Here is a 22,361-nt window from a genome sequence, read left to right on the forward strand (position 1 = left end):
ATTTTCCAGGCTGCTACCGGCAAGCGACTGGACGACGTCGTGTCCAAGACCAAAGCCAAGCCGAAGAAGAAGCAGAAGAATTCGTCCTACGTGGTGGACGACGACGCCCTGAAGCTCATGCGCAGGAAACTAGCGGATGTCGGCTGTAAATTGCACGTAAGCATCAGATCGTTTTGTCCACGATCTCCGAGTTGCAGTCACAGACTCTCAACGTATCTCTCTCTTTTTTTCACGCGTCTGCAGGAAGTGGAGGCTGACGGTAACTGCCTCTTCCGGTAAGGCACTCGATATTACTGGTGTCTGCTGATGCAATGGTGCCGCGTAAAACTCACGGTCTACAGGTGGCACATATCGCGTTCTGTAGCGCCCTAGCAGACCAGCTCTATGGAGACCAGCACCAGCACGAAGACGTTCGGGAGGTGGGCTCCTAATAGTGAGGGAGAGCTGGTCGATTATTGCTGATGTGCTGTGCTTGAATAGAAAATCGTGAGTTACTTGGAGCAGCATCGTGACGACTTTGAGCCGTTCATGGAAGACGAGGAGAAGTTTGAGAAGGTTGTGGACGCATAGAGGATAGAAATGCACGTGTTTGACAGACTTATGTGTGTTTTCTATTGCGGTACAGTACTGCGCAAGAATGCGGGAAGACGGCACGTGGGGCGGCAACCAGGAGTTGTACGCTGCTGCTCGGCTGTTTCAGGTGTACGTGGTCGTCCATCAGGACCAACCGAGCGCACGTATAATGGTGATCGAGTGCGACCGTCTCAGACCCACGCGGTTCGTTCACGTGGCCTACCACGGCGAGGATCACTACGACAGCGTGCGAGCGCTAAAAGATCCCGTGGATCCCGACACTTTGCCGGTTTCAATCGAGCTCGACTGCGACGGGTTTCGCACCGAGGACTTCGCTAAGGTACGTGCGTTTTCTTGTCGAATTCTCACTTGGTTATTTAGCGACGAGGTCGGTTCTTGCGCTTCAATTCTGCAGCGATGGCAGACGCATGATTCTGCGTCGAAATCCACTAGCGAGGACCAGCCGGAAGAGCGGGTCGTTCCAAAGACGCGAGGTTGATATTCTGGTAAAGAGTCTCGGTGAACAGTTACAGATGGCAGCTGGAACGGGCAAGACCCTAAGTAAGAAAGAGCAACGTCAAGTACGCAAGGCCGAGAAGGCTGCAAAAAGCGCTGCTCGCAAGGCATCCGCGTCGAAATAATCAACAACCGTAGAGTCAGAATAAATGATCTACATGTAGTTCCAGTTCAAGCATGGTTCGCCAAAAGGGACGAATAATACATTGATGTACACGCCGTCTTTACTGAAGTAGCCCGTCCTATGTGGTGCCAATTGACGTGTGTGGCTTGCGTCTACATGCTGGTGGTTAAGTTGTGGTTATCCCATGTTAGACGCTCCGTACTACGCTATCGGCAGCTGGTCATTGCTCTCCACAAATGTTTCGGCGTTCATGGATCGGAAATGGGAGCGTTTTGTGCGACTGTATGGATCCCGTCGCCCCAGCTGAAACGGAACTGCCGGCTACCTCTGCCATTACCGTATCGGGACCCATACGCCAGCGAGCGGGGTTTTCATCCATTTGTGAATTCACCCAGGGGTAGTGTATCTAGGGTCGGACATGACGATAAGACTGAGCTCTCGCTTCAGCCTTCGGTCGTTAACGAGTGGCAATCGCAAGGGAGTTCGTTTCTGGTTTAGCTCAAACTCCAATAACGTCAAGTCAGATAACGCTAGAGATGACCTCGAAGCAGATGCAGTGGCAGCAGCGCACGAGATAGACGAGAAGCTCCAGAAGACCAAACAGAGGAGCGAGTCGGGCTGTTCGTACGTCCCACGAGTCGAATACGGCTCGCCACACCACGGCGTAGAGCGAGATGCACCTTGGACTACCAACAAGCAGGTAGAACAACACTATTTAACCCTCGGGTGGACTGTCGTTCCTATTTGCAAGGACGGCAATTGCCTCTTCCGGGCTATTAGCGACCAGCTCTACAATAACGAGCTGTTCCACCAGGATATTCGACGACGACTTGTGGATTTCATCGCAAGAGAGGAAACCCACTTCCAACCTTTCGTAGAAGACGAACTGGTCGGTGACTACTGCAGTCGCATGCAAGAGGACGGCGAATGGGGCGGCCACCTGGAGCTGTACGCAGCGGCAATGCTCTTCAACATCCACATAGTCGTACACACAGGCCCGGTACGGAGGTTGCGAGTAGCAAACGAAGACGCAGACAAGAAGAGCCAGCCACCCCCTCCGTATCGGATACTGCATCTGCTGTATAAGGACGATCACTACAGCAGTCTGCACTCAAACGAAGACGTAAATGCCATCGCGCCAGAAGAATACACAGTCGTCTCAAGCGACAAACGGGAGCGATCCCCCATGAGGGCGTTCAAAGGCTCAGACAAGGAGGTCATCAAGGTCCAGGCGAGCAAAGTTGTAAATATTCAAGACCTGACGAAGAAGCCGAACAATCCCAACGACCCGTCCAGGAAGAACGTCAAGTTTGAAAAAGTTGTCGAAGCCAGACCGCCACCGCGAGAGGGCAAGGCGTTCCTGTATGAAGAAGAAAATGTTCCCGAGTGTGGCGTATTGCTCCCGAAGCAAGTGCTGTTCAAGCGAGGCAAGCGCCGTGTTAGTGGCGCCACGTTGTTCTCTCTCGTTCATATACCGTCGGCTAGCAACTTGAAGCCTGTTGTCGAGACGACCTCCGTGTCAACGTCTTCCGATGCGTCTACCGCAACGTCATCCAGCGAGGAGCAAGAGGACGACGCAGAAATACATTCTTCTGTAGCAGGACGACCCAAACCAAAGGCACCAACACTACGCGCTGTTCCCGTTGAGTTCCCGAGCAAGACTGTTTTCCACAAAGGTCGAACTACCGCTGCCTGCTAGACGCATTTTTTTCCAGCTGATTCTTGGCATCGGAACTTCGAATCACTTTGGAGATGGTCGTTGTAAGCACGAGAATGGACCTGTACGATTGAAAAAGTACGTTAACCAGAATTTCGTGAAAACTCTCGACCGAAGAAGCTTATTCACTTGTGAGCTTCACATCTATGACAGCACATTATAACACTGGTATGATAATACATGAACTGCCAGCTGGCCAAACTTGCCAACAAGCTCGAGGTACCCAAATTTAGAAATAGGGCGATTTGGTGTACCAAAAAAAATCATTTGCTCTACAGTTGAGTCGATGGCTCGATGTCCTACTGTACTACCGGTAGTATTGCACTACCTTGAGGTCTAGGCGTCTATCAATTTTTAAAAGCTAAATCCGATCGCGGAGGGAGATCGATATGCGAGTGTTCTCTATTTTCCCCTCTTTCGTCCCCCCGTATGCCCACGTCGGTGTCCACAAGTTCGCAGCTAAAAACTTTCTCAAGAGCGGAATTCTAAAATCTAGAACTGCTATGGATAGATCGAAAACTTTTGTGAACGGACGCGACCTTGAGCAGTCTCCGGAACGAGGAGATCCATCGCGACACTAATAATTCGAGGAAGGGGAAATCTTAATTATGTCAAAGCGAGAGGCCAAGCACGATGACGATTCCGGCAAGGACGACAGCGACGAAGACATTTCCGACAGCGGGAGCGAGGCGGACGAGGATTCGAGCGAAGAAGACATGTCCGAGTCGGAGGACGACCGCAAGGGCAATCCCAAAGCTGCCGGTGCTAAAGCGTTTGATGGTGTCAAGGCCGGAGGGTCACAACGCTCCTTAACGAACCAACCGTTCGACGAAGCGGTGGATTTGAGCGAGTCGGAGGGCAGCATCTTGTCCGAAGACCCGAACTCGCCCAAGAAGCCGGCGGGGGCAGGACGAGCTCTGAAGAATCAACTGTTCGACGAAGCACTTGAGTTGTCGGAGAGTGTTCAAGAGGTGGAAAGCCCGCAGAAAACAACAATGGACAAACCTGCGAGTGTGTCTATGGAAGCTGGAGCTAAGAGTAGTCTCCCTAACGTTACCTCGACCCTAGTGGGTAACGAGACGAAGAACAAACCGTTCGATGAAGAAGTGGATCTGAGTGACTCGGGCGATAGCATCGACACCAACGGCCAGCCGAGTCCCAAAGCTCGACAAGACTCGAAGGAAAGTCGTCAGCCGCCACCACAAATCGAGGCCAAGAAAACCACGGCGGAAACCCCGACTCCAGCGCTAAAACCTGCAGTTGCAGCACCTGAGAAACGTCCTGAGCCGGTACGGAAACCAGCACAGGAGTCAGCCAGTTCCTCTGATGAGTCGGATAGCGACGACGATGACGATGAGGAGGACGACGACGATGAAGGAGACGAGTCGCAGTCAACTTCTCATGTGGCTTCAGCTGCAGCTCCTCATACAGGCAACACCGACACGACTGCGAGTAGCGGAAGCTCCAACCACGCAGCGATGATGGCCAACGCAGGTGGATACAAGGAGAGTGACTATGCGCACTTGAAGGTCTCGCACGAGATTCGAGAACTCTTCCAGTACATTGGACGCTTCAAGGCGCAGGAGATCGAGCTGGAGACGCGACTCAAGTGTTTCATTCCAGAGTTTATCCCAGCAGTGGGCGATATGGATGCCTTCTTAAAGGTGCCGCGTCCGGATGGTCAACCGGATCAATTGGGACTGAAGATGCTGGACGAACCGAGTCTGACTCAATCTGACGCCACAGTCCTGGACCTTCAGCTCCGCTCCACGTCCAAGAAGAAACACGGCGACATCGTCGTCCGAAGCATCGAGAACGCAGAAAAATCTCCTCGAGAAATCGACCGCTGGATCAAATCCATCGCCGACTTGCATCGCACCAAACCGCCGCCTCAAGTTCACTACACGAAGACAATGCCCGACATCGAGAGTCTCATGCAGGTGTGGCCAGAAGAGTTCGAGGAACTTCTGGGTAAGACGACGCTGCCTGGTGCAGATCTGGACATGGGACTCGAGCAATACGTGCGAGTCATCTGCGCTCTGCTCGATATTCCAGTGCACAAGAACGTCTACGAGTCGCTGCACGTGCTCTTCACCCTGTACCTTGAGTTCAGTAGTAACCAGCATTTTATGCCTCTATTGTAAGTTCTCCGATAGAAGCGTCAAACACTGCAACACGCCTCCACTATTTACGATTTTTTTATGACTTGACATTGCTTCAAGTTCGGTGCGACGACCTGCGAAAACTTCATGAGGAGCTACCGCATCATTGTTGTCTTCATTCTAGTTTTGTTTTCATCCTGCTTAGCGTTTCTCCTCACTGTCTGGGTTCGATGCCAGCTCCTGTTGCTTCTCCATCATCTGAAGAATAAGTAAATATTAAGTTTTCAGATAATTACTACTAACCACAGTGCAAAATGCATCGACACCTTCTCCTGAACTTCTTGCAGACACTTCCAGCCGAAAAGAATGCGCTTGGAGATGGTCTCGCCGTCCTAAACCAAAATAGTGTGGTTAGAATTTACATTAGGTTTTGCATTGTTTTATTTTGAAGGCTCTACCGTCTCGTAGCGGTTCTGCTCGATCTCCATGCGCGCTTTCTTCTGTAGTACGTCGGACCAGGGCTGACCCTGTTCATTGCGGTGCGGGAACGTGCGCGTGGTGCGCAGGATCTCGCGGTACAGCCGTAGCACCTCCTTCCTCTTGTCCAGCAACACCATAATCAACGATTACCTCCACGGACAGGTGTGTCCCACATAGCACAAAATTAGCAATAGACCCACTTCAACTTGAAATTTGGACAGTCGCTGTATCATTTGCCATGGGGAATGCTGCGAGCGGCGAGACGGAGCCCGCGAGGCTCAAGGAGGAGCTGGCGGATATGCAGCGTTCTCTACAGGCGCTAAGTGCGCGCTGTCGGCCTCCACCCGTGCTTCGTCCCGGTCAATTGTCAATCGACAACATGATAATTGGCACTCGAGAGGGTACACTACTGCTTCAATTAAGCGTGTAAATCAGTTTGTTTACTTGTCATAGTGCTGGTTTGTAGAGGTAAAGGTGGTCTTAGGTCCCGTGGTGGGCAAAGTGGAGTTTCAACGTGCTCGGGTGCTGCTGGAAGTGAACCGTCGAGCAGTTGTGACAGCTCATGTGTCAACTCTCGATGCTGCCACGAATGCCATGGTGGAGGTGCCGCAGTGTCGACTGTCGGTGCAGTGTGAAGCAGATCAACCTGCTGTCTTCACGTTCTATCGGTTGGTACCGGGGAAGCGCTATGCCGTGACATTTGGGGGACTTCGAAAGGAGGACGTCGAGGCGAGTCGAGCACGCTTCCAGACCCAAAGCTTAGAGCATGGGAACAGGTTGAACGTCGTGGCTGTGAGTGGAGACAATGTGTACGATCTAGAAAGCGGGGAAACAACTCTGTGGAGAGAGATTCGGGAGCGAGTAGAGCAGAGAGAGACGCAAATTGTGCTGCATCTGGGAGGGCAAGTCGCGATGGAGCGGATGTTCGACAAGGCCGTGCAGTTGCTTTTGCTCCACGGAGAAGGGCTGAGCTACAGTGCGACAGACTGGTTGACAATGGAGACAAAGGCCACGGATATTCTCCGATCGGCGTATAGGACGCAGTGGATGCTAGCGCCAAACTTGAAATTCGTGCTCGCGAACTCCAGCAATTTGATGATATGGGATGACGCTGACATTTACCCGCGGTTCACAACGCGCGATGAGTTCTACATCGACCACGAACAGCCGACACTTTTGGTAAATGAGGTGACAATCTACTTACGAGTCTGGCTGTGGCTAATGTACGTATCTGTCGTGTGTTAGATGCAAGTCATTCGAACTGTCACGCGCTGCGCACGACGTCTCTACCACGAATATCAACGGCAGCTTTGGGATGACGACTTCAAGCAGCTCATTGAACGCGAGGTAGGTTCATCTGGAGAGGCTATTGCAAACTTTGTGGGATACAAGTTACTATTCTCCACGTGCGCAGGCTGAAATGCTGGCTATCGCACAAAAGGCCTTGGCCTCAACCGCTCAGATCTTCGCTCTGTCGAATCAGATCCCAAAAGCTGTGGAGGAGCTGGAGCTGCAGAAGAAGCGACACGACATCGACGGTGCGAGACGCGTGGAGAAAAATCTTCGAGCTGTGGAGGCCGAAAAAGTAAAACTGGAGAAGCAACTGGTGAGCTACAACCAGCTTTTGGCCCCGCAGCGAGGCGAAGAGTTTCTGTATCAAGTGGGGAGTATTGGTATCCTCGTATTGGACTTGCGTAGCAGCCGATTGGAGCCTGGAGGGTCGCAAGCGCGTGAGAATGAACTGCTGAGCAACGTGCAGTGGCGATTCATCGACGAAACGCTTGAGAACGCCGACATTCGGCTTCTTTTGGTTTGTTCCGAGACCCCGCTCATAGACGACGCTGTACTGGACGAGGGAAGCTCTGTCGACGCTCGTTCTGGCGAGGTTGCAACGTCATGGAGTGCAAATAGTGCAGCCCAAACTCGTCTTCTGTCGCAGTTATTCGACTGGAAAGTTCAGCAGCCAAGTCGCCAGTTTGTAGTTCTCGCAGGTGCGAATCCAGTGCGCTGCTTTGCCCAAATGCGAGTGAAAGACGCAAAGCTGCGGACCGAAGCGGAACAAGTTACAGTCGGGGCAATTTCTGCTGCACCGCATGGCTCGGAGATCCCAAAGAGAAGCGGACTTGTCCACGGTCGATTCGAGTTCGAGCACCTGGGAGATGTCATCAACCAGAAATGTTTCGTGGAGCTGAAAGTGGAGAGCGGTCCACGCAGCGTCGTGGAAATGAACCGAATCGGCAAAGACCAGCACAGCGAAAACCTGCCCAAAGTTCTGTGCGGACCGGTGGTCGGATGGGTAGACGATTGGAGCGCTGTGATCCTGCTAGAAGTCGACAGAGATGCTGATGTTGTGTGCTTGGTGGAGAACCCTCTGACACGCGAGAGTCGCCGTGTCTTCCAGCGCTTCTTTGCTGACCAAGCCAACTCCTTTTTCATCACACATTTGCGATCGGGACACTTTTATCGCGTTTGCTTTGAGAACATTCAGCATCCAGAGCAATTTCACGCTAGCTTTACGACGGTGGCGAAGTCTCCACAACAGTTCGACATTATCGCTCTATGCCATGAGAGCAGACCACCCAGACTCCCGAAGATAAACGACACCAGTGCAAAGGCCCCACTGTGGCATTCAATTGCGGAGAACACAGTGGAGATGCCTTTCGTTGACCTCAACTTGACTGTGCTCTTAGGTGGCCAGTTCTTCCCACAATCCAACGTCCACGTCCACGAAGCTTTGGTATATGCTGCCAGCAATAAGGCTTCACGGAATCCGCTCTTTCAATGTGAAGACCCAACGACTGACATCGTCCTCAGCCGGTTTCGAGAGATGTACCGAGCCACGTGGAATGCTCCTGGCGTTCGAGAGAGTTTGGCGCACGGCGCACATCTTTTACTGACGAATGAAATGGATCAACTCCCAGTCAACAATCAAGACGGTGAAGCTCAGCAGAGTGTTAGTGTCCGGGAATTGCTGACGAGATTCCACGTCCGGTACCAAAATTTGCTTCTCCCTCCTTCCAAGCGACTACGCGGCGAGGAAGTGCGGTGGCGTAAGCCTCTGTGTCACAGCTTTGGGGCCTTTGGGCTGTTTGTGCTTCCTATTCAGGAGCTTGGAGGCTCGTGTATTCACGAATGCACCTGGGAAGCTCTTCGAGTGTTACTGGCCACACCAAAGCTATCCACGCTACTTCTTGTATCAACTGAGGCGCTCTTCGACGAATCTCTCGAAGAGATTAGCGAGAAAGCGAGTATAGATACTTCTTACCGTCGCAAGTTTGGATTCTATCGACAGGACGTAGCGCGATTGCTCGAGCTTGTTTTCAACTGGCAACGAGAGGATGAATCCTCGGCTGAGAAGGGCTCGCAAGTGAAGAAGCAAGTTGTTTTACTTAGCGGTAGTCGCTATCAGAGCTTCGACTCGGTGATCCGCGAAGTCTACAGCAGCGAGAGCCCCCTAACCAGCACGGTGTTCCCTAACTTGCCCAGTGCAAACTCGCGAATACTGACGCAGCACGTAGTTGGTCCACTGCAAGCTCCGCTCTCTGACCTCCGCCCACACTCACTCTTCTCCCAAGGAACCCTCCTGGGACGCTATACGTTCCGCCACTCTTTCGTACGCAGGGGGATTCCATCAACTGCCACGGCCACTTTAAGTGCCGATTCGAGCGACGATGCTGCACGTACAGAGGCAAGTGTGGACCTGAAACGCGCCGTGACTAGCCAACTGCTTCATTTACGGCTAGCAATCACCGCTGACAAGCCCCAAACTGACGCGTTGGACCCTGAGCCTACAGAAAAACAAACGCCTTATGGGGTATGCAGCTTCGTGTCGCGTGAACCGCTAGAGATCGAAAGCAACATCGACACTGAAAAGTTTGATTCGGTTGCTCCTAGCGAAACCCAAACACTACGTTGCTGCCAGGTCGACAACTGGCAACTTTCAACGGTGCTGCCCTCGTGGCTGCGAGAGGTAGGAGCTTCATAAACCGGTAGGAAAAAAAGTCGACCACTAAATTCGCATCTTGTATCCGTAGCTGTTAGCTCAAGCTCCAGCTGAAGACGAGGACGAAGAGATCAAGCAGCGCATGGCGTATCTGCGCGACAGGGAAAGCGAGATTCAAGCCGCGTTCCAGCAGAGCTCAAAGCTTGTAGACGGACTGGTGACCCTGTCAAAGGCAAAACGTTGTGCTGCAACTCTCGCCGACTCGTTTGAGGCAGCACATCGCGCAGGAGGAAATGCCTTCCGAGGAACGTTTCCAGACGCCCCAACGCGGTTTATCGTGGCGTTCACGCTTCAACAGCTGCGGACTGCCGAGCCGCCGAGCCAGCAACTGAAACTCTCTAGCGGTGCTGTCGAGTTCGAGCACTACGCTCTGGTCTTTCTTCACAGCTTTGTGAACACTTGGCTCTTCAACCGACGCCTCAATGAATACTGGAGTTAAGAGATAGCTCAGATTACCTTCTAGGTCTCAAAACTTTTAAATACTTCTATGCAAGAGCTGCTACGAAAGTCACCAAGGCCAAGCCGAGGAGGTGAAGAGTGTGCGATGTCTCGGAGTGCAGCGTGTTCGCTGCGTTTGTGGAGCGCAGATTAGCAGTGCCGGTTCCAGTTCCTCCAGTTCCAGTATCATCTACGAAGTTGTGGGCCTCGTTCGAGTCGCAGATAATACTCGGGTCTGGACACGTGAGGAATCCAGTAAACCCAGGGATCGATAGTTTTTCTCCTCTTTTAGTGCAGTTAACTTGAATAAAGTCGCTTGCTTTACTGCGCGAGATCGTGAACTCGATGATACTGTTGCTGACATTACCGCCCCCATTCTCATAGCATCGCATTGCGTAGCATCCGGTTTGTCGACGTGAGTTGACGATCCAATTCGTCGAGTCGGCACTGCGGAGCGTTGTAGCTGTACACTTGCAATTGGGGCAGTAGGATTCCCCCAAGATGTTGATCTTGGTTGAGCCAGGGAAGACGAGGTTGCTGGGGTTGCTGCAGTCTCCGTACGTGTAGCCAACGTTGATCGGACAAAAGTCGGCAAAGTCGTCACCTCCCTTTGTAGGTGCACCAGCGAAGTACCGGTAATCTTCGGGAATGGATCGGCCATTTGAAAGAGTGCAGACTGAGCGTGACGAGGCGTCGACGGAACAGCTTTCCGCGCTATTGGTCGTGCAGAAGTGATCGGATGCTACAGACTCGCCTGTGCTCGGGTTAATGCATTTCTCAGTGGCGAAATCGCATCCACGGTTCTCTCCGAAATGCATTCGCTCAGCTGCCGACGAGTTCGCACGGTACCAGCCGGAATCCTCGAAGAAAGCGAGTGTCAATGCGCTAAAGACGTTGCGGAAGCTGTCCACTGGTGTCATGTACTCGGGCTCAAAGATCCGTTCTTCCCAGTGCGATCCGAGACATCCGGAGTCATCTTGCTGCTCGATTTCAGCTCCTTCCAGCGAGCCACAACCGAAGTGAGACTTGACGAATGCAGCTACATTTGGCGTCACCATTTTGGCGACGACGTGACCTCGTTCGATGAAGTGTTTGACGGTATTCGTACTTGGCTCGACGTAGTAGTCGATAGGAGAGCCGTTGGGACACACTCCGGTTTTGTGCGTTGGTGGCCTCCCGCTCGAATCACGAGGTGTGCGCGGAGTCCCGTCAGGATAACGCATGTAGGGGAAGAACTGCGCTGAGAACCCGAGAGCGTGCGTCATTTCGTGCATGGCAGTCGCCACTTGCGCCTCGTAGTCTTCAGGTGCGGTACTGATCTGTGAGGGACAGAAGTTTGCCATGCCAAAGGTAGGGCGATCGTATTGGTCCTTCTGGCACGATGATGCGTAGGCAAGAGTACGAGAGCCGCAGTAGTTTGTTGTCGTAGCACGAATGTAGAGTAGGAAATCGGTGTTTTCAGCCCCCTGCGTGTCTGTGACAGCGCAATTTCCACCTGCACAACCTTCTTTAGGACACGAGTTGCAATATCGTGTAGCTCCGAAATGTTCACTTGGAATGAGCATCTCGAGGCACTTTTCGTTCTCGACAAACGCCTTACAAATAGGAGGCGACGTCATCCACTGCGTCTTGCACGTGTGTTGGGCTGCCAGTTTACTTTGTACTGGGATGACTCGCAGCGCAGCCTTAAAGCGACTGATAGCATCAGGGATAACGTTGTACAGCACAGATTGCTTCTCTTCTGATAGGAGGTTTAGTGTAGCTTCGTCGTAGTATGGAGTGATACGAATCGGTTGGTAGGCGTTGTCGGAGGTCGTAGACTCGTACGTCTGGAAGTTGGTCGAGTCTTGCTCAACAAGCTTCCGGCTACGAGCGTCGAACGGGTGACTGTCTCCGTAGTGCTGGTGACCGTCAACCAGCTTGTGCTCAATCGTGTCATGGATGCACCCGTGAACTAGCGACACCAGTGCCACGACAACACGCAGGACTCCGGTACTGGTCCCCATCGTCGCTCAACGGCGACAAATAGCAATTGCAACTCCGGAACGCCACCCATATCCGTCAGCCACAGTTGCATAGAACTCATGCGTCAATGCCTTTAGGACTATTTTCAGTGATCTACTCAGGTCTCGGGGGTAGCAGGCACGTCAATGGGAATGAAAAGCTAAAGTTGGGACCATGTTGAAGTTGTCTTTATTTTGCCAATTTGGTGTGGGTTTCTTACACCAATACGTATTTAACATGAATGCGATCTGGCATGCATTCTTGACGAAGACCCGACAAGATGAAGGCGCTGATCCTCGTCGGAGGCTTCGGCACGCGGCTGCGGCCGCTCACGCTGTCATGCCCCAAGCCCCTGGTGGAATTTTGCAACAAGTCCATTGTGATGCACCAGATCGAGGCGCTCGTGGCGGTGCGTAAGCGCGATCTGTCGAGTCTTGCCAAAATAGTATTTTGCAATGTAAAAGCTAATATCCTTTTGGCGATCTGCAGGTGGGGGTAACAGAGGTGATTCTGGCTGTCAACTACCAGCCGCAAGTGATGCTGGCAGCGCTCGAGTCCATGGAGAAGAAGGTTCGAGTGCTGTAAAGAGGACAGAAAGTATCAGAGTGATGGTCTTACTTGTCGGCTGTTAACTTATCACAGTACCATATCAAGATCTCATGTTCCCATGAGACTGAGCCGCTGGGTACCGCCGGCCCATTGGCGTTGGCCCGTGAGCTGCTGGACGACGGCGACCCGTTCTTCGTATTCAACAGCGACGTCATCTGCGAGTACCGACTGGAAGATTTCCTGGACTTCCACAAGGCCCACGGAGCCGAGGGCACCATCATGGTGACTCGTGTGGACGAGCCGTCCAAGTACGGTGTGGTGATCTCCGATGCTGACGGACAAATCCAACGCTTCGTGGAGAAGCCGAGGGAGTACGTGGGCAACAAGATCAACGCTGGCATCTACATTTTTAACCGAGAAGTGCTGGACCGCATCCAGTTGCGACCGACGTCCATCGAGAAGGAGATCTTCCCACAGATGGCAGCCGAGGGAAATCTCTTCTCGATGGTGTTGCCAGGATACTGGATGGACATCGGCCAGCCCAAGGATTTCCTCTCGGGTATGTGTCTGCACTTGGACTACGTGGAGCGCACGAACGCAGATGCTCTGTCCACAGGCCCAAAGTTCATTGGCAACGTGATGGTGGACCCCACGGCAGTGATCGGAGACGGATGTCTGATTGGACCCAACGTTGTGGTCGGACCTGGATGTGTCATTGAAGACGGTAAGGTTTGATTGGCGTAATAGCTCAAGAGTGCGCTGACTGACGACGTACTGTATCGTGGGGTCTTTAGGTGTTCGACTTAGTCGAACGACGCTGCTTCGTGGTGTGACAGTCCGCGCAAACTCGTGGATCCAGTCAAGCATTATCGGATGGGGCTCCACTATTGGCCGATGGGTACGTTCTTCGGGGTTTTGAGTAGCGCTCTGGACTCTTTGAGCACTTAACGCTGACCTCAATGGCTGTACAACATGTATTTAGTGCCGAATTGAGGGAATCACTGTTGTCGGTGAAGACGTGCAGGTGAAGGATGAGAAGTTTATCAACGGCGGTCTCATCCTGCCACATAAAGCCATCTCAGCCAGCATTCCCGACCCTGGTACCATCGTCATGTGACCCGACTCCTCAGCTTAACCATCCTGGTGTTTGTTTGCATTACCTACCGTTCGAACAAATTTTAACCACATTTGCCATCCAAACAGGAGCTATATTAGCTTTAATAGGTATGCCCATCCACCTACCTAATCGCCACTACCTGCCTATTCTTCCACACGCACATGTATGCAATTGTATCTCTCACTTTTGATAGACACAAGTGATCGCAGCGTTCAGCCAGCTACTTGAGCGGCATCGAGAGCGATCTTTCCTCACTCGAGCCAGACGACGAAGAAGACGTGAGAGTCGAATTTCCGTCCGGAGAAAGAGCAGCACGAGGGTCGTCGTTCACGCGGATGCGGAGCTGGTGCATTTCCGTTTCCCACTTGGTCTCGAGATGTTCAATGTGGTTGCGCAGCGTGCGAATCTCCTCCACCATGCCGGCGTAATTGTCCTCCGCAGCCTTGCGAAGTTTGCTGCGGTCGCGCCGGCGGTAGGCAAATTTCATAGTCTCACCGAAAGCCACCATAACCAGTGCGAAGACCATCGAGAACATCCATTCGTACCATTCAATGTGCGAGAAGCCGAAGAGATCGTCACTGATGACGGGAATCTTCGTGACGGACAGCGTCAATGCCAACGAGCCCACAGCCGCCATCTGCATCCACTTGTTAGTGAACATGTCCTTGAAAACAGACTTCGTAAAGCTGCGAGCTGTGTAGGCACGTAACATCTCCATCGTCGTGATGTAGACGAAAGCCATCGTCTGAGAGCGTGACGTTCCTTCCGACACGCACTCGTAGTCGCCACCATAGCACAGCAACTTGTCGCTCTCGTAGAAGTCCAGCGATCGGATGCTCTCGTCGAACAGGTACGTGCCGTCAAGTGAGCGTGCTCCACAGTTGCTGTACGCCTGGCGCTCGTTGCCCAGCCCCATCCAGCGAGAGCACACCACATTCCTGTACGCCTCTTCGCCCTTGTCCGTGTCGATGTCGGCGGTGATGTCATCGAGGAAAACGTTCTCAAAGTTCCAGTAGAGACCGCACGTGAACACAAGCAGAGCTCCAAAAGCGATCAAGAAGGCGTTCGACAGCACAATGACCCAAAGTCGGCCGAAAATGATGCGCTCCGAACGAGGACGCGGACGCTCCGACATGACTGTACCATCGCCCTTCTCCAGACTGAGTGCCACCGCAGCCATACCATCGGCGAACAGGTTAAGCACTAGGATCTGGAGTGGCTCCAAAGGATTCGGCATACCGGCGGCTATAGCCGTGAAAATGAGCGTGATTTCGCCAAAGTTGGTCGACAACAGGAAACACACGAAGCGTTGGATGTTGCCATAAATCTCGCGGCCTTTCTCGACAGCGGACACGATACTGCAGAAGTTATCGTCGGTCAGGATCATATCTGAAGCTCCCTTGGCGACAGCGGTACCTGCGATTCCCATGGCCACACCGATGTCGGCTTCCTTCAACGCTGGTGCATCGTTGACACCGTCGCCAGTCATGGCCGCCACGTGACCTTGACGCTGCAGAGACTTAACGATCTCGATCTTGTCTTCGGGTTTCGCACGGGCAAACACGGAGACTTGACTCGTGATTTCATCCAGCTCAGCATCAGACAGATACTGGTTTTGACGCGGACGCAGCACACCACAGTCCACTGCTTGAGAGTCGGCATCAGCGCCGTCAGGAAGCAGGTCGATATCACGAGCGATAGCCACCGCCGTCTTGAGGTAGTCACCAGTGATCATAACAGTCCGGATCGAAGCCTCACGAGCCGTATGAATCGCGTTCTTCACCCCCTCTCGCGGAGGATCAATGGAGGCGACGAGGCCGACGAAGATCAGAGGTGCACAGAGGGCCTCGAACTTGGCTTCGACATCTTCCTCGTCGTCTGAGAAGGGCATCCTATCCAGTGGGCGAATAGCAACTGCAAGGACTCGAAGGGCTTGCGACGACAGGGCATCAACGGCCTCCAAAATGGTATTACGGTCACGATCGTGCATCGGCGTGACAGCTCCATCCTTGCGTAGCAGCTGCGTGCAGTTCTTGGCAATGTAGTTGGGAGCACCCTTCACATTCGCGACCATCATCGTTTTGGCAGGGAGCTGGAGCATATCCAAGCGGGGCTCACCGGCCGGAAGCTCGTTGACTGTAATCATCATCTTCCGTGTGGACGAGAACGGGACTTCGGCGACTCTCGGGTGTGTCTTCATGGCTTCTTCACGCCAGATGCCTGCTTTAGCGGCAGCAACAACCAGTGGCGCTTCAGACGAATTCCCCATGGGCACCCACATTGGTGCACCGGTGTCGCTTTCCTCCTGCTGCAAACTCGTGTTACTGCAAAGCACTGCTGACAACAACGTGGTGCGCACTGGGATTGACACGGACGGAGCCTTGATCTGGCTCACACCGTTGTGGAGTATGTCACCGGTCGGGTTGAAGCCCGTGCCCGTGATGTCGTACACGACTGAGTCGCTCCACATCTTGACGGCCGTCATCTTGCCCTCAGTCAGCGTTCCGGTCTTGTCCGTGCAAATGACTGAGCTGGCACCCAGAGACTCAACAGCAGCCAGTTTCCGGACAAGGACGTTCTTCTTCACCATGTCGGCCGTGCCGGTGGACAAACAGATCGTCACCACCATTGGAAGACCCTCGGGTACAGCACTAACAGCCAAGGAGACGGCGATCATCACCACATAAAGTGTGACAGACCGCTCCGGGTTCTTGGGGTCCGCGTTGCCGCGGACCATGCCGACAATGAAGACAATCACACACACTCCCAGCACGACGGTGCCCATAAACACGCCCAGCTTGTGCAGACTTTCCTGTAGAGGAGTCATCTTGGGGTAGTACTTGTCCACAAAGCGACGCCACCAATTGGGGCGCTTCGAGCCGTCCGCACCACCTCCCTGTAGTAGAGCAGCAATGGACCCCACACGGGTCTTCATGCCTGTTTCCAAGACAACTCCAGTGGCGTTGCCCGTTGCCACTGAAGTAGAGGCGAACACCATGTTGTCAGCCGTCAGCTTCTCGCTGCGACTCATGTCGGCGTCGTATTTCTTGAGCACGTCTTCGGACTCGCCCGTCAAGATCATCTCATTGACCTTGAAGTCCGAGCTGTGGAGGAGGCGGATGTCGGCCGGCACAATGTCTCCAGTCGTCAGCACAACAATGTCGCCAGTGACCAGCTGCTCGCTCGGGATCTGGACTTGACGGCCGCCGTCACGTAGCACGACGCACTGAGGAGACGTCATCTTCTGCAACGCCTCGAGCGCGTTGCTGGCGTTGCGTTCTTGGACTGTAGCGATGACGGCGTTCAGCGTCACGATGGCGATGATGGCCAGACCTTCCACGTACTCTTGCAGAGCGATGGAGGCCAGGGCCGCAGCCATCAGCAGACCGATGATCACGTTGGTGAACTGCAGTAGGAAGATGATGTACACGGGTGCTCTCTTCTCTGCCTTCAGAGAATTGGGGCCGTTCTCGACCAGACGCTTGCGCGCGTCCTCACTGTCCAGGCCGAGCTTGGCGTCCACTCCAAAACCCTCCAGGATGGTAGCCACGGGCTTCTCGTGCCAGGCCCATTGGTCCTCTCGGTGATCGACTTCGGCGAAGGATTCGCGGGTCTTGCGCGGGTCCATGGCCACGACACGCTCAGCGTCGCTCAGGAATCGGTCGCGGTGCGAAGATCGGCGCTCGAGGTCAACGTCATTGTCGACCAGTTGTAGTTTGGTGTCCTCTGCGCCCTCGGCGCGGCCGGCGCTGGCTCTAGGAGTGTGCGCTGCAGCGTAAGAGAAAGAAGAGGATGGCGGCATCTCCTCGGCCGCGGCCTCGTCTTGTAGAGACGACGCTTGCCTCAGTTCGCTCGGGTCCACGCATGATTTTTTGCCATATAAGTCTGGGGGGTCAACCATTCAAGGGGGGAGGGCGACGCTGGCTGGCGGAACAAAGAGGCCGGACGGAAGCTCTTGGACGACGGAGGCGAGTGCGCACTGGGCAGCAAATTGGATAATGACAAGGGGTACGACGGACAAGGTCTTTTCGTAGAACGGTACTGATAATTACCGTTGGGCTTACAAAATGCAAGTCATTAATTTTTATCCGCAGGACGAGGAGTACACTCATCAACCCACGAAAGATTTTGTACACTTTCAAGTCTGAAGAGAAGAGAGTCAGACTATTTTAGTCTATATTTTAAGTACGTCAGAAGAGTGCTGTGGAGTCCGGTAACCTCCTCTGGAAGTGGATGCCTCTCTTGGAGGACGATCCAACTGAGCAGTAAGTTGGTTCCTCTGAATTTGGTTTGAGGATGGCGTTTCTCACGCTTTGCCAGCGCCTCTATTAATAATTGTCGCCATACATGTAATGTCGATCGAAGCTCTGTATTAATAGTCGTATCTCCATGATGAATAACCGGATTGGGCTGCATCCATAGGAAACTACTCAGAACCCTCCAAAGTCGGCGCCATGCCCTTTTCAGTTCCTGAAGGTCGTCCATCAAAGGCATTGCGGAATCGTTGCTGTGATCGTCGGCGCTCGGTGCACTGCGCAATTGTGCACTATTTACCCTGTCCACATTGTCAGGAGAATTTGCCAACTTGCCTGAAGGCAGGGCACTCGCAGAAAACGTGCGCTCTTGTCTCTTTGGTTGGGAGAAGCCGGCACGCATTGGAGGTCGGTCGCTGCGGAAAACTTTTAAGTCTTAAAAGAGCAAGATTCTTGTGTTCAGTGCTCTTCTTCGCGGTTGGTTTTTATTCGCGAAAGTACAGGTGAAGCATTCACAGCCAGCAAGCAGAGTACATGTATCGGTTTCCTGCTTATGAAAAGAATCGCTGTGCAAAACAGAAATCAGCTTCGTTAATCGTTACGACTACTATACTGCAAGGACAAGCGAAGACTTGACCTGATGCAGCAACAGTTGATTCTTTGTTGCTGCTCAAGTTGTTGGTTACTTGAAAACATACCGTAGCAACTTTTATATTCAAACCTCCGTCAGTCGTCCTTTTAGAAAAGCTCGTTTCGTTTTAATTATTGTCCATTATCCGAAAAGTTTTAGTAGACTTTCAGAATGCATTGGACTGTTTCTGCGCTTTAATCCGTTTTTATAATCGAGCTGGTATTTGGACATCGAGGCGGCAACGGGCTCATGTATTGTAATATGTCGCCTTGTAAATATTCATAAAACTAATATTAATAAAAGGAACAGGAGAATTGATAAAAAAAGTTTTGCCGGGTGCTGTATCTGCATTGCACTCTGTGCGTTGGCGTCAGCGCCCAGCATTGTCCTGTTACGACGAATGCTCCGTCACCGCAGCCACTTTAAATACATGTAGCGTAATTTACGCTGCGTAAAGCAGCATTCTTTCCGACAGGTGGAGAGTCCCACCATCTTTTCGGAGGAAAGCATACGTACAGTATGTAATCAAATTGATATTATCAAAAGCAGTGCTGACTGGGGTGCTGTGGCCGGCGGACACTGTCCGCGGCCTGCTCCGCCGCTAAGGTACTTGTCGCCAATGGAAAGCATGTGCGCGCATGACTCACGAGACCAATCTCCGCTGGTCGTCTCACGAATGCATGAAGTCACTGGCGTCGGCCTCGCTCTCTCACGTCCCAGCTCCGTATCGTCGCAAGGGCTGGTCGAGCCTCGACGCCGCGGCTCCTGCTTTGTACAGTCGACACATCATGCTACGGTTCGAGACCGCGTCAGACTGACTAAACCTACTGTTCACTATTTTTAGGGTCCTAAAAGGGGTGGCTACTATTATTAGGAGTCCTAATAAAAGTGTACTGTAGGCTACAGAGTCAGCTACACTCTTCACGAAGTAACACTAATACATGTACTTTAATATAATTCATATATTAATAGCACAGTTTTAATAATACAGCACATCAACTGGACTGTAGTATTCCATATGTACACGTATAATTCATATTGTACATGTTTTTAAGTAGTACTACAGTAATTTATGAGTCCATCCATTTCTCCGCGCGTCACATGCTACTGTAGATATTGAGGCCCTGCACGAACGAAATTAGATTAAAAGCAACGACGGAAACAAGGGTTTCTTCAGCTCACTAATGGCAGCGAGTACGACGGCTTTCTTCGCCAATTATCGTAGCCGAGTAAGGGATTTGCTATCAATCAACTCTGGTTAAAGTTGAACTGGACATCGGTCTGCACGGGCTGGAAGTTGAGAGCCTCGCCGGTCATTCCGGACCCTACGACGGCCGGCGCTAGCGTCGCGTCCACCTCGTCTCCTTCTTTGTAGAACCACGTGTCTATCAACTGCGACGCCATACTGCTAACGTCGTCGTTCTGGTCGTAGGACAGCTCCTCTATCTTGGACAGGCATCCACTCTCCTCAACAGCTACGCGGCCTTCCTGCGGGTCCTTCTGCAACAGACTCTCGATCGCCTCTAGGATAACAAGCTCCACCATCGGGTCTTCCCATTCGTCGAGAAGCGGACAGAATGACTGCAACACGCCCATACGAACGACTTCCTCGACGAACTCGACATTGGCCCGCACGATGATGTTGCACATGGCCCATGTGGCCTCACGTTTCACACCGTACTCGGCCCACGACATCTGCTCCACCAATCCAGTGATAACTCCGGGTGAGTTCATCATCGCAACTACCTGTTCTTCTTGGCCACCAGCAATATTCGACAGCATCCAGCACGCTTCCTCTCGCACCGCTCGACTGGTTGTGGTCATCACACTCGGGATCACTTCCAGGAGCTTAGCATCAATCACGGCTTGGGAGTACGAGATCTCAGCAGACACAATATTGCCCAATAGTCGTAGCACCGGTGCGAGGATAATACTGCTCTGGGAGATGTACAACAGCTCCACAAGGCGTGGGCACAGACCGGCGCTAACGATCCCACCAACGACGTCACTGTTGTGAAGCGTCATTTCCACCAGCGCCCAGCAGCTATCACAAAGCGTAAGGACTTGCTCGTCCAAAAGATCGTTCTCTTCGTCTTCCAGTTCATCGTCCTCGCCAATGGCATCGTCCATAACCTGCAGCGGCCGCATGTCTGCTTTCTTGGCCTGGAACACCATGTTCTCGCCGGTCTCGAAGTTCACGTCCACGTCCATGACCTCCACCGTCGTCTCATCCACTTCGCGAACGAAGCGCACGACAGCAATATCGTTCGGCGCCGGCTTTCCTGTGTTGATCTACCGTCAGAAGAGGCTTGGTGAGGGCCAACTCATGTCGATAAGACCCTAACGACCCAACAACTAACGCACCTCAAAGATCCGCCACGGAGCGATAGCCGCTGCCTTCTTGAACTTGATCGCCTCTCCTGCGTGGCCGTTGGCCGACACAAAGTTGCTCACCTTTTCGTTCGAAAGCTGCAGGATGATACTGGCCAGCACCTCCATCATCTCTCGCTTCGTGTCTATTGTCATGACGCCGCTCTTATCCATAACCTCTGGGAACTCCACTAGACTGCGCAGTAGCCACACAGCCGCACGTCGCAGGGACGGCGTGGCCATGCGGATGTGGGGCAGCACCATGCTGGGCGGACAGACCTTGACGATCTCGTCGCAACACGCGACCGAGGCAGACGCGATGTTGCCGAGACACCAGGACGCCTGGATCTGCAGCTCCGAAATCCCGGACTGGAAAAGCTGAACGAGCTTGGGGACGGCGCCTGATGCGATCACAGCGTCAGCCTTGTCCATGGACGAGATGAAGCGCAGTGCGAAGGCGGCGTCCGAGTGTAATTGGACAGCATTGGCGTCCGGCAGATCTTCGTTTAAGATGGTCACGAAGGAGGGAAGGGCGGCCAAGATGGTGTGCCACAAGCCCTCGTGCTGTGAGTCGTTCTCGTCGAAAAGCGGAGGCACGCCGCTGGACAGCAAATACACGAAGGCGCGCATGGACTTTTGCCTCGTCAGCGCATCTGGCCGCTGGATCCCTGCAATAAGGCCATTAGCAGATAATTACATAGGACTATATAAAAATAATATATACCGCCGACCGCACCGAGTAGTAGCGCCTGGGAGCGCGACGCCAGGTTGAGCAAAAGCTCCTTTCGACTTGCGGTCTGTGAGGCGGCTGGCGGGTGGTTGGCCTTGAGATTGCGACGCGTGGCGTAGGCGTCCTCCTTCTTGGCCTTGCGTATGGACAACATGGTCTCCTGGCGGTTGCGGCGGCCAGTGAGCACGCCCACATGACCGCCCACCTTGATAGACTTGCGCGCCTTGGGGGTCGACATTGCCTTCGCGCTGACTCACTTGATTCCAGTATGAAAACAAATTCCTCAGCCATATCAGTAGATATGTGACCCTCACATTAAAACAATGTACTGATATACGTCTACATATCGTGATCTTCTAATTGGTCCTTGCGTAGCGGCCCAATCAGCGTACGAGAAGAATATCACCATTTTAAAAAGATAAGTTTCAATGACGTCGCTGTCTCTGAACGAGGCGATGGAGCTTTTGGCCAAGTACAAGGACGAGTTTTTTAATGGCATGTACACGGTCCCATCGTCGGACATCGCCAACCTTACTACCCCCTGCAGCTTATTTCTGAGTGATGGTCGCTCCTCGGCTACGCCGAGTGGTGACCATTGTGATGAAGGAAGTAGTCGTAACAACAGTAAGTTGCAGGGACTGAAAGTCCAGCAGGGGAGAAAACCGAGTGCTGCTGCTTGCTCTTGACGGCGCAAGTTGTCGAGTGTGTAGCAGCACACGGAAAAACCCCGGTAACATATATTGGTAGGATTAGC

The 22,361-nt window shown here is 52.9% G+C and overlaps 8 protein-coding genes across 8 annotated transcripts; 5 read left to right on the forward strand and 3 right to left on the reverse strand.

The window, feature by feature from the left end:
- Positions 1–117: 117 nt before the first annotated feature.
- On the forward strand, positions 118–1,214 carry PITG_14224 (uncharacterized protein; the record flags this gene model as incomplete). Its single annotated transcript, XM_002899276.1, has 6 exons — positions 118–156; positions 244–275; positions 365–419; positions 481–555; positions 626–917; positions 955–1,214. The coding sequence occupies 6 exons, from the start codon at positions 118–120 to the stop codon at positions 1,212–1,214; spliced, it is 753 nt and encodes a 250-aa protein (XP_002899322.1).
- A 417-nt stretch (positions 1,215–1,631) lies between these two features.
- PITG_14225 (uncharacterized protein) lies at positions 1,632–2,912 on the forward strand (the record flags this gene model as incomplete). Its single annotated transcript, XM_002899277.1, has 1 exon — positions 1,632–2,912. One exon carries the CDS (start codon positions 1,632–1,634, stop codon positions 2,910–2,912), a length of 1,281 nt encoding a protein of 426 aa, XP_002899323.1.
- Positions 2,913–3,520: 608 nt separating this feature from the next.
- On the forward strand, positions 3,521–5,074 carry PITG_14226 (uncharacterized protein; the record flags this gene model as incomplete). The annotated part of the gene is made up of 1 exon (XM_002899278.1): positions 3,521–5,074. The coding sequence occupies one exon, from the start codon at positions 3,539–3,541 to the stop codon at positions 5,072–5,074; it is 1,536 nt and encodes a 511-aa protein (XP_002899324.1).
- A 676-nt stretch (positions 5,075–5,750) lies between these two features.
- Positions 5,751–8,854, forward strand: PITG_14227 (uncharacterized protein; the record flags this gene model as incomplete). Its single annotated transcript, XM_002899279.1, has 7 exons — positions 5,751–5,913; positions 5,979–6,691; positions 6,758–6,859; positions 6,954–8,053; positions 8,120–8,249; positions 8,340–8,760; positions 8,826–8,854. 7 exons carry the CDS (start codon positions 5,751–5,753, stop codon positions 8,852–8,854), a joined length of 2,658 nt encoding a protein of 885 aa, XP_002899325.1.
- A 1,285-nt stretch (positions 8,855–10,139) lies between these two features.
- PITG_14228 (leishmanolysin-like peptidase, metalloprotease family M08, putative) lies at positions 10,140–11,518 on the reverse strand (the record flags this gene model as incomplete). Its single annotated transcript, XM_002899280.1, has 2 exons — positions 10,140–10,188; positions 10,296–11,518. The coding sequence occupies 2 exons, from the start codon at positions 11,516–11,518 to the stop codon at positions 10,140–10,142; spliced, it is 1,272 nt and encodes a 423-aa protein (XP_002899326.1).
- Positions 11,519–12,237: 719 nt separating this feature from the next.
- Positions 12,238–17,607, forward strand: PITG_14229 (mannose-1-phosphate guanyltransferase beta, putative; the record flags this gene model as incomplete). Its single annotated transcript, XM_002899281.1, has 5 exons — positions 12,238–12,366; positions 12,447–12,527; positions 12,600–13,230; positions 13,301–13,404; positions 13,489–17,607. The coding sequence occupies 5 exons, from the start codon at positions 12,238–12,240 to the stop codon at positions 13,621–13,623; spliced, it is 1,080 nt and encodes a 359-aa protein (XP_002899327.1).
- On the reverse strand, positions 13,844–17,524 carry PITG_14230 (calcium-transporting ATPase sarcoplasmic/endoplasmic reticulum type, putative; the record flags this gene model as incomplete). The annotated part of the gene is made up of 1 exon (XM_002899282.1): positions 13,844–17,524. One exon carries the CDS (start codon positions 17,522–17,524, stop codon positions 13,844–13,846), a length of 3,681 nt encoding a protein of 1,226 aa, XP_002899328.1.
- Positions 17,608–19,702: 2,095 nt separating the features above from the next.
- On the reverse strand, positions 19,703–21,864 carry PITG_14231 (importin subunit alpha, putative; the record flags this gene model as incomplete). The annotated part of the gene is made up of 3 exons (XM_002899283.1): positions 19,703–20,799; positions 20,872–21,545; positions 21,614–21,864. 3 exons carry the CDS (start codon positions 21,843–21,845, stop codon positions 19,756–19,758), a joined length of 1,950 nt encoding a protein of 649 aa, XP_002899329.1.
- Between the last annotated feature and the right edge of the window lie 497 nt (positions 21,865–22,361).

The sequence above is a fragment of the Phytophthora infestans genome, genomic scaffold (assembly GCF_000142945.1).
Source record: "Phytophthora infestans T30-4 supercont1.32 genomic scaffold, whole genome shotgun sequence".
In the NCBI taxonomy this organism is placed as follows: domain Eukaryota; phylum Oomycota; class Peronosporomycetes; order Peronosporales; family Peronosporaceae; genus Phytophthora; species Phytophthora infestans.